Source organism: Anguilla anguilla, chromosome 18, assembly GCF_013347855.1.
Source record: "Anguilla anguilla isolate fAngAng1 chromosome 18, fAngAng1.pri, whole genome shotgun sequence".
NCBI classification, from domain to species: Eukaryota; Metazoa; Chordata; class Actinopteri; order Anguilliformes; family Anguillidae; genus Anguilla; species Anguilla anguilla.
In genome coordinates this window covers 2,303,861-2,317,822 of record NC_049218.1, presented here as the reverse complement: position 1 = coordinate 2,317,822, position 13,962 = coordinate 2,303,861, and the positions used below count along the sequence as shown (strand labels likewise).

Here is a 13,962-nt window from a genome sequence, read left to right as displayed (position 1 = left end):
CCGGAGAGGCAGCGCCTGGGTAATGCGTCCCCCCACCCCCCCCGCCACCCTGTTATCATCGCCGTGACCTTCCGCCGCCGTGTAGGACAAGCTGTTCAGTCAGCGGCGCCTAATCTGAGCGCCATCATCCCCCCCCCCCCCCCCCCCCCAATGTTTCCGCCCACGTCCCGCCGATACATCAACCGATAAGATTGGTTTTTAAAGGGACAGCGCGCATTTATCTGGGGGTGGGGGCTTAGCTGATACTTAACCATCTCCTTTGAAATGGGGGTGGGGGGGGCTTGGGAGGAGGTGTCCCCAGTGGTGCGGAGACAAATGCAGCTCTGCTTCAATTACAGGGCAGGACCAGGTGCTTCATGTGTCATGGCTGCCACTAGGACAGTATGCTATCTCTGCTCTTCCTGTCTGAAACGGCATTTCAGTGCGGAAGTGCTGAATTAGTAAGGCCTTCCAGAGCTCTTACAGGACTTCAGACCACAACAGAACTTCAGAAGGCCGCAACAATAAAAGCCAAATTGCACATTGCAATGTAATATTCACAAAGTACAAATCAGCATATTTAATAATAAGCTAATATTGTTTGTATGGCAAACTCAAACAATGTTATTCTGTAAAATAAATTATATTCAAGATTAAAGCCTTCTTAAACACTCCAGAATTGCACATTTGTAACTACCTACAGAGACCAAGAGGGTAGATTTGATTATTCTTGGGTATAAGACATCAAACACCCAATTTAGCTTATGCAGGTCATTAACAAACTTAAAATTAGCCCACTCAGTCCTCTGAGGAAACCACATTGTACATTCTCTGCACATTGCTTTGAGTCATAATACATTATTTATAAATGTCCCTCACTGGGGATTCTGGGAAACAGAGTACATAATTCTCTGACACTTTTATTATTGTACCTAAAATGGTCTCTGCCTAAATTTCACTTCAGTTTCGTCGCGGCCTCCCTTATCCACATTAGCATATAAACTCAGAGGAGATTACTCAGGTACAAATGAAGACCTGAATCGTACGAGATGAAGGTCCACAGAAAAAAAAATCTGTCTTTAAGAGCTGCCTTTAAGAGTTCTGAGGATTGAGCGAAATAGAACTAGACACAGTTATGTAACCCCTTTCTCCCCCTCCCCCCCCCTCTGCAAAACAGACATAATGGAGAAGCTGTTGCATAAATCAGGGTTTCTGTGGACCTCATTATAAATCTGTCTGAATCGTCATCTGGGGTCAGGGAGACAGGTGAAAGGTGAAAGGTCGACAGGTTAAAGGTCAACCTTCCCACTATCCTAAATGTCTCTGTACCTGTACTCCTCCTGGGTGAATATGGGGATCACAGAAGGCTGAAGAACGGTGATTTCGACAACGGTCCTGTTCAGCTTCACGGGGTCCCCGTCGTCATAGGCGATGATGACCAGCTGTCAGAGAACAGGAGAAAAAACAAAAACAAACGACATAAAACGGAAGAGAAAATGGCCGTTTGTAGAGGATTAAACGCATCGAAGCACTAGCATCTGAGCCGGGGAGGAAACCCGTTGACGTGAATGTGATCTGTTCTATACTGACGCCTCTCAACGACCCCACTTCCTGTCGGTTCAGCCTCACACTCCACTCAGTCATGCTCCACCGGAAGCTTCTGTGCCCCTGGCCCATTTCTTTATTCATTTTTTTTTTCATTTATTTTGTTTGTTTTTTTTAAAAGGGGTGAGTCGGGGATGCCTGGCGGTCGCGCTTACTCTGAAGGTCACGCTGGGCTCCTCGTTGAGATTGACCCGGGTGACCACCCTTCCGGAATCTGCCTCCACGTCGAAGATGCTGCCGCTGTAGGGAAACTGGTCCAGGTCCACCCTGTAGCGCACGCGACTGGCAGCCGTGCCCTAAGGGGAGGGAGGAGGGAGAGCCAGCGTTAGAGTTCCCCCTGTCTGCCCAATCTCGTGCCCGCTCACTCGCCTAGAGCCAGTGTTATTGTCCCCCATCTCCCCAACCCCATGCCCACTGCCAGCGTTAGTGCCCCCATCTCCCCAACCCCATGCCCGCTCCCTCCCGTACAGCCAGTGTTAGAGTGCCCATCTCACCAACCCCATGCCCGCTCCCTCCCCTAGAACCAGTGTTATTGTCCCCCATCTCCCCAACCCGATTCCCGCCTCGTCATATAAGTGTCACAGGGGTTCTACAGTTCTATGCTTTTTTTTGTCAGGGTACAGTGGTGCTCCTGATCTGATCTGAAATTTAGGAACACACAGCAAAATGGAGGAGCACAAACTACATAGGCAATTAGTTTTTCCCCCGCCCCCCCCACTGACAGAAACATGTTCAGAATTACCAGTAATAAAAGTTATAATGTTTTAATCAGCAAAACTTTTTTTTTTTACCCTACTGTATGCAGAGCTGAAGTTATCAGTGCTTGGCAGGGGGTTCCCAGGTTTCATCCAGTCTGTGAAATAGGTCTCCTCCTCATGTACCAGTGTTCATTTGCTTCCATGGGGGTTACTTCTCCCTCGTATTCCACCGGACGAAAATAACTTTCAGTGTTCTTAATTAGAGAAAACTAGCTTAACTGTTACTGTCGATGAGCGGTACCACGCTAAAGTTCGATGAAAGTTTTAAAAGATTTGAAACGCACACTTATCATCTGAGAGAGAGAGACTTCTTGGTCCGGCCTCATTAATACAGATGAGTTTGATTTTATTCACTCGCACGCCCCACAGCCAGCTCATATTTAATCTGTGGCCCACAGTGCCGCGGACGGGACTGTGTAAAAAGTTCAGTGCTTTCCCTGGCTCAGAAAGAAGCTTTACAGTAGATGGTGTCTAAGTGCATCCGGTCTGGCTGAGTCACCACGGCTAACCCTTGTACCACCTTCTATTCCAGACTCCAGACCATGCTTTAATATTTTATGACATAGACTGTTGTCCTAGTTTATGCATTCTTCTCATGCCTTTTAAATTCAATTTTAGAATTTTTTCCATGGCTAAGAGGACTGGAGAAGGTACAGTACATGGGTTTGTCAGCAATAATTCATTTGTTTCCAGTAAGGATCATGATAAGTGACCGGGAGGTTGCTTTAATGCCATTAAAGATGATGCTCAATGGCTTCAGTCATTAAGGCCATGGTACACAGGCAACATTTTGAGCTGATGCAGACCCACAGCATGTTTATTCACCATGCTTTAATTTCCCAGAGTTCACTCTGTTTAATCCTCCCTGATTTCCATCCCGTTTGCTCGCTCACCTTCATCGTTCTCACCGGCAGAATTTCACGTCCAGGCTTGCAGCTGCGGTTTGTGTTAGCGTGCAGGTTTGTGCTAGCGTGACGGTTTGTGTTAGCACACGTTGTTTTTGTTAGCGTGCAGGTTTGTGCTAGCGTGACGGTTTGTGCTAGCACGTGTTGTTTATGTTAGCGCGCAGGTTTGTGTTAGTGTGGTGGTTTGTGTTAGCGTAGCGGTTTATGTTAGCGCGCAGGTTTGTGTTAGCGCGTGGTTTATGTTAGCGCGCAGGTTTGTGTTAGCGTAGCGGTTTGTGTTAGCATGTCGGTTTGTGTTAGCGCGCAGGTTTGTGGTAGAGCGTGGCAGTTTTTGTTAGCATGGCGGTTTCGGCTATCCTCTCATCTCCTCTAAAAGCTAACAGGTTACCGCCCCGGAGTGTGTTCTGGAGGCCCGGGGCTCTGGCCCGGCTGGGTTTACCGAATCAGCGACAGAGGAAGTGCACCGAGCGATAACACTCAGATAATTTAGAGGCTGCCGCCGAAGAGCACCCCAGAGACACCGGCTCAAAATAATCCATCTTCCCACGGAATAAATGACAGATAACTGCCGCCTGAATCATGGGGCTTTGGAGCAGAGTCAAAAACCCTCACAGCCTCTGGACAGACAGACAGACGGACTAACTGACTGAGTGATAGGCAGATGGATAAATATATATTGATCAGGGGTGTCCAGTCTTATCCGAAAAGGGCCAGTGTGGGTGCAGGAGTTTGTTTCAGCCCAGCATTACGACATTTGATTAATTTAATTAACTAATCATGGTCTTCAATCAGGACCTTGATAAGTAGAATCCGGTGTCATAGTGCTCGGCAAGAACAAAAACCTGCACCCACACCAGCCCTTTTCGGATAAGATTGGACACCCCTGATATAGACAGACTCCCTGTTTTATATGCTGGCTGACAGGTAAATAGACACATGGACATACAGTGACAGTGACTTTAGCCTGAATTACTGTTCTTTAACTGACAGATAAGGGCAAGTGTCCTATTTGTCTTCTCCAAACTGTTTCCGGGGGGCGACATAGCTCAGGAGGTGAGAGCGGTTGCCGGTTCGATCCCCTGCCCTGGGCGTGTCAAAGTGTCCCTGAGCAAGACACCTAACCCCTAATTTCTCTGGTGAATGCGAGGCATCAATTGTAAAGCGCTTTGGATGAAAGCACTATAAAAATGCAGTCCATTGGCCATTTGTTTCCTTTTGTGAAAAAGATAAAACTTTTAGCAAATAAGGTACTGTTTATACTTGTTTACTGGAACATCGCTATGTGTTAACACCACTTTGGGCTAACGGGTGTCTTCATTCCCTCACTGATTTGACAAGTTCACGTTTAAATGTCAGACATTCTGTACACAGAACCTTTCACAACGTATTGAGAATTGTGAAGAGTAAAATATTCCTGCAGAGTAGAAACATTTGTTTGAGATTTTACAACTAAACAGAATATTTAGATGAACATGAAAACCCTGACTGGACTCCACTGACTTGGCAAAGTAAATGTTTTTTTTAGTTTTTTTTTCAGTTTACTCTGATGATAAAGAAAAAAAAACACCATTTCAATTTCTCGCTATCTGGAAAGTTTTACATATCAGCTAAAACCACACTTGTCAGCCACACGTTTCTTTCATAGCTTCAGATGTGCATAACTTACAAATAAAAACGGGGACAAGTTATGAATAAACCAACAGTCAGAGGTTTAATGAAACAGAGATGCTGCTATCTAGAGCCAAAGGACAGATAATGCTCAGAGATATCACTGTAAACGTGGAATAAAATTTCACTGCCCTGCTGGTGATGAGCAGCTGTTTGAGACCATGTGATATGATGAGTCATTGCTTAGCGCCAAGCTGAAAATGCGCCTCACGGACATTAAAGTATTGGTAAACGAATAAAATAAAAATTTAGGACGAGTCGTTCCCAGCAAGTTTGTGGGAGTCACCTTGAAACTTGTAGCTTGGAGTTTCTTGCTTGTGGCTTCGATGCTGGCCTAATCTCCCAAAATCCTTTGCAATAAAACGAAATTATTAGGCCTCGATTTCAAGGGAAATTCTGTGACTTCTAATGTAGCCATCAGTAAGATTAATGTGCATGACCTGAATCTTCTGTAAGCTCTGTAAGTTTAGCCAAGAAGGCCCTGTTCCACTTTTTTTACACATGGGCAAATCTGGATGCAAGCTTGTCTGTGGAGGATGTAGAAAAATGGAATTATGGGAAATGGAGTTTGCTTCGCTGCAAATCTGTATTGACGACTGTCATGAATGCCCCACAGCTGCCCTATACCATCTACGAAACTGCAGTAGGTCCCAGGGAAAGATTAAAAAAATCAGACCTTTAACCTAATCTGGTGCTTCATCTGTAGTCTTATGAGATACTGACAGCACATTCAGCAGTGCTGCTCTCAGACTGCTAGGCTCACACCCCATGCTTCTCTCGGGACAGTAACAGTATCTTATCAATTTCTGTCCTTAATTCTGCCCGTAATTTAAATGGGTATCTGTAATATGGAGTAAAAAAACATTTTGGTAAAAAAAATGCACTCACCCAATGCAAAATCACCCAATGCAAACAATCATTAAAAAAAAACATGCACAAATACTGAACAAGAGTCACACAGTAATCAGTGCATTCGCTTCTGAATTCATAAGCGATTGTTTCATAAAGTGGCCGCGTGCGTCTGCTGGTGAAGATGCGCTGTGTGTTTGTGGCGGTTGAGGAGCGCGGTCTCTTAATACGGAGACAAGGGCCTCGTTCAATCAACACCTGTCCTTCATTCTGACACGCAATTAAAAAAAAACAAGCCTCCTTCGCCGTGGCACCGCGTTTGACTTCAGCCAGCAGCATAAAATTAACTTGGCAAGCCGCGTATTTTTATTTTTTATTTTTTAATAGGAAAAAGTTACACTTGTATTTATTTGTAAGTCAAATTTTAAGGACGAGTGTTGATTGCGTTGGGGCCGGGGTATTCACAAACGACATTTGGGCTGGGTTAGGAGTCGTTCTGCGGGCTGTGAGATGGTCACTGATAGGCTCTTTACGGCTCCCTTGGGCTGTGAGACGGTCACTGATAGGCTCTTTACGGCTCCCTTGGGCTGTGAGATGGTCACTGATAGGCTCTTTACGGCTCCCTTGGTTACGGGCCTGCGTAATGAGAGGCTGTGAGTGTAACCGGCCGCAGACGCACTCCCCAAAGCCATTAAAGCGTTTCATTACCCAGCCTCTCATCTAAAAAAACGCGGATTAGAGAACAGATCCTTTCCCTTTCCTCAGGGGGGCGCTGTTTCTCACCATGACTCAGTGACCTACCACCACCACTTCTTGAGACGGTTAACTGCACATCGCCTGGAATATTATTATTAAGCAGAACGGAACCTGTGGTGGTAACTGAGCTATTGATGCTGAAGAAACCAAACAAAGGGAAATTACACTTCGCTGACTGCCCCCCCACACCCTTTTATCGCTGGTGCTCAAAATGGACGCCATAATTATCAGCTTGAAAACAGCACGCTATGTTTATGTTACATATATTAGGAGCATGTAGTCATAATCAAATTATTTGTCCTTTGTGAATTCTGGGTTTAGTAATTAGTAAGCGTGATTGAAAATAAATAGCACCTGTAAACAATGCAGTTCATTACAGTGAGACATCTGAAGTCTTTCGGTATTTACTGGCATAACTTGCTTACTGCATTGTGCGTGCGCGTGAGTGTGTGTGCATGCGTCTGTGTGTGTTTGTGTGTGTATGTGTGTTTGAGTGTGTGTGTATGTGTGTTTGTGTGTGTGTGTTTGTGCGTGTTTGTGCGTGCGCGTGAGTGTGTGTGTGCATGCATGTGTCCGTGTGTGTTTGAGTGTGTGTGTGTGTATGTGTGTTTGAGTGTGTGTGTATGTGTGTCTGTGTGGGTGTGTGTGTGTGTGTATGTGTGTCTGTGTGGGTGTGTGTGTGTGTCTGTGTGTGTTTGAGTGTGTGTGTATGTGTGTTTGTGTACAGTGTGTATGTGTATGTATCTGCGTGTGGGTGCACAGTGCTGCAGGTTAGAGAGACTAATCCTAATTGACGCTGTTACTCCTGTGCTAGCCGCGCCGCCGCAGGGCTGCTGTGTCCTTGGCTGTGCTGCTGCTATGCTGCTGCGCGTCTCGCTAACCTTGCAGCGGCGGTTTCACACGACACAAATCACTGCAGACCGAGTGGGCCCTGGGTGAGCCAATGGAGGGCCACGGTGGCTTCGTCTGTCACACACACACATACACACACGCACATAGATACGCATACACGCACACACATACACACACGCACACGCACTGACGCGCACACACACACACACACACACACGCATGCACACACACACACGCGCGCACATGCTCACACAGATACGCGCACACACATACACACACGCACACAGATACGCATACACGCACACACATGCACACACGCACACAGATACTCATACACACACACGCATGCATGCACACACACAGATACGCATACACGCACACAGACGCGCGCACACACACACGCACATGCTCACATAGATACGCACACACACACATGCACACCACTTGCAGAAGTAGTAGTGTCATGTTATGGCAGTGAATACCTAAAGACCCATTTAATCTGTGCTCTATTAAACGCCTGCCGCCCAGCCGGGAGGGGTGGGGGGGGATGCGTGGGTTCCTGACTCAACGCTCATTTTCGGATGGGGGGTGGGGGTTTGGACGGAACCAGGAGACGGGACAGGAGAGCCTGTGGGCCTGGTCTCAAACAGGGCCAGCACCTGCACAGTTTTAAAAAGGCTCCATTAAAATGGTTTCATTTCTTTACGGGTAGACAGTTCTGGAACCCAGTAACATTCAGGCCACACTTTTGCCAGAGGACGTACCCTGTCGTGCTTGTGTGTGTGTTGTGTTTGTGTGTGTGTGTGTGTGCCTCTTTGAGTGTGTCTGTCTGAAATCTTCCCACTGCTGTGCAACAGAACCTGCTGGTTTTACTCAAAAAATGTCGCCGTAGGCGCAGTACACCATGAAAAGACTATGCTGTGATGTGGAGGGTAGGAGGCAACAATGAAAGGATAGATAGAACTCCAAAATGGCCGTTCCATTGACCACGACCATCATTCACACACAGCAGGGTCTGTGCTTTAAGGACCGGCCCCTATAGTCCACGAACAGGACCCGTGTTTACCATTACATTACATTACATCACATTACAGGCATTTGGCAGACGCTCTTATCCAGAGCGACGTACAACAAAGTGTATAACCATAACCAGGAACAAGTATGACGAAACCCCTAGAGAGAAGTACCGGTCCAAGTACAGGGAACAACCGCATAGTTCAACTTGGACCCTGATGGTTAAACTGATTAACACTAACAACGAGAACGGCAACAACGCAATCTATGGAAAAATAAAAATAAATAAAAATACAATTAGTCGTTAAGACAGGCGCATCGACTAAGTCACCTATGAAACAGCTGCCTAGTTACAACCCTAAGTTTTAGTCATTTACAGGGGGGAAGGGAGGGATGGGGAGAGGTGCAGCCTGAAGAGGTGGGTCTTCAGTCGTCGTTTGAAACCACACACAGCGCAGTCATCCTCTGCCTCTACTGAGTACTGATAGCAATGGCATGTGTGTGTCCGCATGCGTGTGCGTGCATCTGTGTGTGTGTATTTGTGTGTGCATCTGTGTGTGTGTGTGTGTGTGTATGCATCTGTGTGTGTGTGCATCTGTGTGCTTGTGTGTGTATTTGTGTGTGCATCTGTGTGTGCATCTGTGTGTGTGTGTGTGTATTTGTGTGTGCATCTGTGTGTGTGTATGCATCTGTGTGTGTGTGTGTGTGTGCATCTGTGTGCTTGTGTGTGTGTCTTTGTATACATGTATTTGTTTGTGAGTGTATGTGTGTATTTTTGTGTGTGGGTGTGTGTGTATGTGTGTGCATCTGTGTGTGTGTGTGTGTGTGTGTCCGTGTGCGTGTGGGTGTCTGTGTACGAGTGTGTGTGTGTGTGTGTGTGTTTGTGTGTATTTGTTTGTGTCCGTACGCGAGTGGGTGTGTGTGTGTTTTTGTGTGTAAGCGCACACTCGTGTGTATGCACGCACGCACGCACAATAGAACCAAATGCTTTTATTCAACAGGTGGAAGTAATCCATAAACAGGCCGACGCCCCCCCGACATCAGCACCGAGTCCGCGGGAGAAGCAACCCGTGGAGCAAACACAATTATTCGCTCTGTTTTAATACTTTTTGTCTTCATTCACTGACAGGCAGTAAAAATGCATTTTATCAAAGATGCAGCAGCCTGCCATAAACAGAGGAAAGCATTTCCACACCCCGCGACGGATCGCTGCTAACAGTGAAATCATTTCCGCGAGCTCGGAGGAACCGGCTCTTGGCACCTGCAGCGTGCCGTTTCAAACGGTTCCTCAGTCTCAGGGATACTCGAGCACGTCTGTCGAATGGATACAGAGACACACGGTACTTATGATATCACCTTGGACAGGATTACAGTGACTGTATTGTTCAGCTGCCACATTCAGCCAGCGACGGCTAATGCACGCCATTTACTGTCTCCTGCGAATAAAACGTTAGCAACCTGGCAAACTGCACTGTCTGATTCAGGAATGTGCTTCTATGCAGAACCAGTCAAGTGCGGCGTAGTGGGCGGCAGTGCAGTATAATGGGTACGGAGCTGGTATTGTAACCTAACGATCGCAGGTTCAATTCCCGGGTAGAACGCTACGGTTGTACCCTTGAGCGAGGTACGTGAACGGCATTGCTTCAGTATATATCCAGCTGTTTAAATGGATGCAATGTAAAAATGCTATGTAAAATGTTGTGTAAGTCGCTCTGGATAAGAGTGTCTGCTAAATGCCCATAATGTAATGTAAAAGTGCAGCTTGTACCTTTACATCAAAAGCAGTGACATTAGAACCACAAGCCTATGCCTAGGTACCAGATTAGCTGTTTTACAAACGCTACACTGCAGTGATAGGACCAGGTATCTTTTCTGAAGTGTGTTGTGTCTTGTCTGTGAAGAAGGCAAGATTGAAATTCTGTCTGCCTCGAATGATCGAGGGAGTCAGGATTAACCTGCCACCTAAAACACCCTCCGTCTGATCCATGTGAAGCCCCATCATGCATTGCCAAACAGGTCCCTGAATCCACAGTTTCCACCGGTGCCTCCAGATTGAATCCAGAGCGTGGGCTATGTCACACTGGTGCTGCCAGATTGAATCCAGAGCGTGGGCTATGTCACACTGGTTAGAACAGCTGATTTACGGAAGCTGCCAGATTGAATCCAGAGTGTGTCACACTGGTGCTGCCAGATTGAATCCAGAGCACGGGCTATGTCACACTGGTGCTGCCAGACTGAATCCAGAGCGTGGGCTATGACACACTGGTTAGAACAGCTGATTTACTGGAGCTGCCAGATTGAATCCAGAGTCTCTGAGGCTCCTCCCAGCCAGCAGCCCGTGATTGGCTGGGAGGAATTCAGTCAGGACTGTTGCCAGATGTTTGGCCCTGCTTTTAATTCACAAAATGATTCCTCAAATTCCCACATCTTCGGCCGACTTCTCATATGAAATGTTTTAATTTTAAAATACCTAATTTATCATCGACTCCCACAGAGTTACAATCTGTGTGAATCTTTTTCCCATGGATTATAGAAAGCGCCAACATTTGGGGGAATATCCTCTTACCTGGCAACCCTGGCAGGAAGTGTTGCATCTAATTACATTACTACCACATTAACCATTGCAATAACTGGACTTCTCAGCAGTACACAGCTGGGCTATCCATGGAGCATCATAGTTAAATGGTGCACAGCAGAGAGCTAATGCACATCACCTTTCTTTAACCCAAGCTATCTATCTGCCCACACTCACTGTTTAGTTTATAAACGCCGCGGTTCTGACTCCATCGCGTCTCTCAAAGTCATTTTCAGCACCATTTCTCACGCAGTCCTGTTACTGCAAGCTTGACGGGAGATGGATATGCTGCCATATTAAGCTTGACACAGGAAATGAGATTTGAACTTTCCGGAAGGTAACTGATCACAAGCTGAAAATGCAGCAGATTTTCTGGGTATTTGTCCCCAATAATTTGGCTAAATAGGATGCTGCTGCGTGTAACCTTTCCAAGGAAGTGGATACCTGCTTCACTCTGAAAGCGATGAAAGTTATTACAAAGCTTACTATTTTGCAAATGTCGCCATGTTACTTCACATGAAAACGGTAAATTATGTGATTTCAGCTTTGTAATCAGCTGTGGAAACCCTATGCTTGGTGAAGGGAGGGTTCCAGTTTTCAGTCTGTTTGAGTAGAACAGAGTGCTCAGGTGTCTGTGTTGCACGCTTGGTGGGGGGCGGGGGAGGGTTTGGGCGTCCCTGTTGCCTGCCAATGAGAGCCCAGCCGTCACCCCTACTCACTGGGGGGTCCTGATCCTCGGCGAACACAGTGGTGATGATGGTCCCCTTCTCAGCGTTAGGAGCCACCATCCCCCGGTACAGCGGCTGGCTGAACACTGGAGAGAAATCGTTCATATCCTGCGGAAAACACACACACACACACGCACGCACACACACATGCGTGCACGCACACACGCATGCACGCACACACACATACACACACACACGTACACCCAATATGAGCTTCAAATTACAGGGTTCCTGTTTCCCTCCAAAATTAGTGGTTAACATGAACACATAACTGATTAAAAACACCAGGAATGACCAAATACTGCACCCACAAACTGCTTGGATTTTTTTTGTCGTTGGACGTGTAAAGACCATACCTTTGCAAAATATACACAGATCACTACATACCAGCAACAAAGCATAGGCTATTGATGTGTAAAAACCTCACCTTTTCAAAACGGACACAGATGTAGCACAAATGTAACATGATCACAGATGGTGCATGACATGGGACTCAAAAAATCTAGAGCTTGATAAATCGCAGCTACACGACCTGCAGACAGAACCCTATAATTCTATACTTCTACAATTTCCAGTCCAGCGTCAGGCATTTAACTTGGACGATGGGGCAGTTCCCAACAGCCAGACTTCAGATCGATCCTGCGCTTCCTACGATCCGAATGCACGTGCAGGTCCGCACCGCGCAGACGTGCGATGTGTGCAAAGAGACAAACGTATTTTTTCGCCGTCCGCACTTTCGCACTTCGCCAGAGCCAAGGAGCGGATATTTCTGTGGTTCCACCCTCAGTTCCGTCTCTTCTTTTAGCCCTTGCGCTAGGACCTGATATCTGAGCATTTCATTGACCCGCGCGCGTAAAACCACAACAAGCGCCCCTCATAGGCCGCCCGCCATCGCTATCGGCCGGGGGGACGACCGGCGCTGCGAGAGTCACAGGAGAAGAGAGAGCGAAGAAACATGCCATCCATACCATGAGCAAACCATTTGCATATTTTCTATTAGGCAATGGAGCCTAACATAGACTGCCCCCCGCCCCCAGCCCCCCAATATAAACAAGCAAAGCTGTTTTCCATCCGTATGCATTAAGACAGAATGCATATCTGAAATAGCCTACTCTTTCACTGTTTAGATGGCGGTTACTTTAATTTTCTTCATCACATAATGTCCAAATGTACCAAAATGTACAAATGAAAGAAGAAAAATGTATTCTGAATAATACTGAAAAAAAACCTTTCTTTTCAAAAAAATAATCTGCAGTAATTAATTGCAATGTGCATTACAATGGCACAAAGGGGAGCTTCTATATCAAAGTGAATAGAAATTTGCTTCAATAAAGTTGAATAAGACCTCAAAATGAGGATATTCTGACGCTGAGTTGTCCATAGACAATTTCTCCAAAATTTGAATAATTCCATCGTCCTAAAATTGCAAACATGAGAACAACGGGACACCGTTATGTCTAGCATTGCAGTAAAGAGAACAGCCAGCCAGTCATACACTGATGCTCTCTCTGAATTGCAAGCAGGCAATTAACCATAATGCTATTCATTAGCTGGATAGCTAGCTAATGACAGCTGGGGGTGACTAAAACGTTATGTTTTTAATAGTATCGTCATAGCAAATCTCATGCCTGGCTAGCTAAGTTAGATAACTGTCTAAATAATTTTGTATGGCTAGCTAGCACATGTTGCTGAGTACATGTTCTTCAAAGTACAGCAGACATGTAAGTACAGGTCAGTAGCAGTTAAAGATCTGTGCTGATACACCTTTATGGAGAGAAGGCTGATTAGCATTAGGGCTAATCAATTTCACTTCCTGTCTTTTGAGGCTTTCGTCGAATGCAAACATTTCACTTGAACCGTAGTTTTTTTGTACTTAGTTGATATTAACCTGAGACTTAATTACATAATTGCATGTGAGGTTTTCTTTGAAGCAGAGTCATTCCAGTGCAGGGTAGTGAAAGGCAACTGACTGGCATTGAACCGCCAGGGCACCGAACAGCGTCTGCTTTGAAACGCGAACCCGGGATGAAAGGGGAGTAAACAGACTCTGTGTTCGCGAATTACATCACACGCTAGCATTTCACAGAGGCCTGCCTATTATTTTAAAAAGAAAATAAACATCCGTCAATACGCTCGATTCACCGCAAAAGGGCACGCCATTTGAGACCAGATGAAGGGCGAAGGGTGAAACGCTTATTCAGGGTGAGAAACCATTTATTGGCAATCTGTAAGTAAGATAATTACAGGATGCAATCGCTTCTTTCAGCAAAAGC

At 46.1% G+C, this 13,962-nt stretch overlaps 1 protein-coding gene across 2 annotated transcripts in view; it reads right to left on the bottom strand.

The window, feature by feature from the left end:
- LOC118218490 (protocadherin-15-like) overlaps positions 1–13,962 on the bottom strand; it is a 242,525-nt gene that overhangs the window by 47,595 nt on the left and 180,968 nt on the right. For both annotated transcript variants that reach the window (XM_035401170.1, XM_035401171.1), the window contains 3 exons: positions 11,681–11,797; positions 1,740–1,880; positions 1,309–1,421 (listed from right to left, as the gene is read on the bottom strand). In XM_035401170.1, coding sequence (XP_035257061.1) covers positions 1,309–1,421; positions 1,740–1,880; positions 11,681–11,797 — 371 coding nt within the window. The remainder of the gene's footprint in view (positions 1–1,308; positions 1,422–1,739; positions 1,881–11,680; positions 11,798–13,962) is intronic.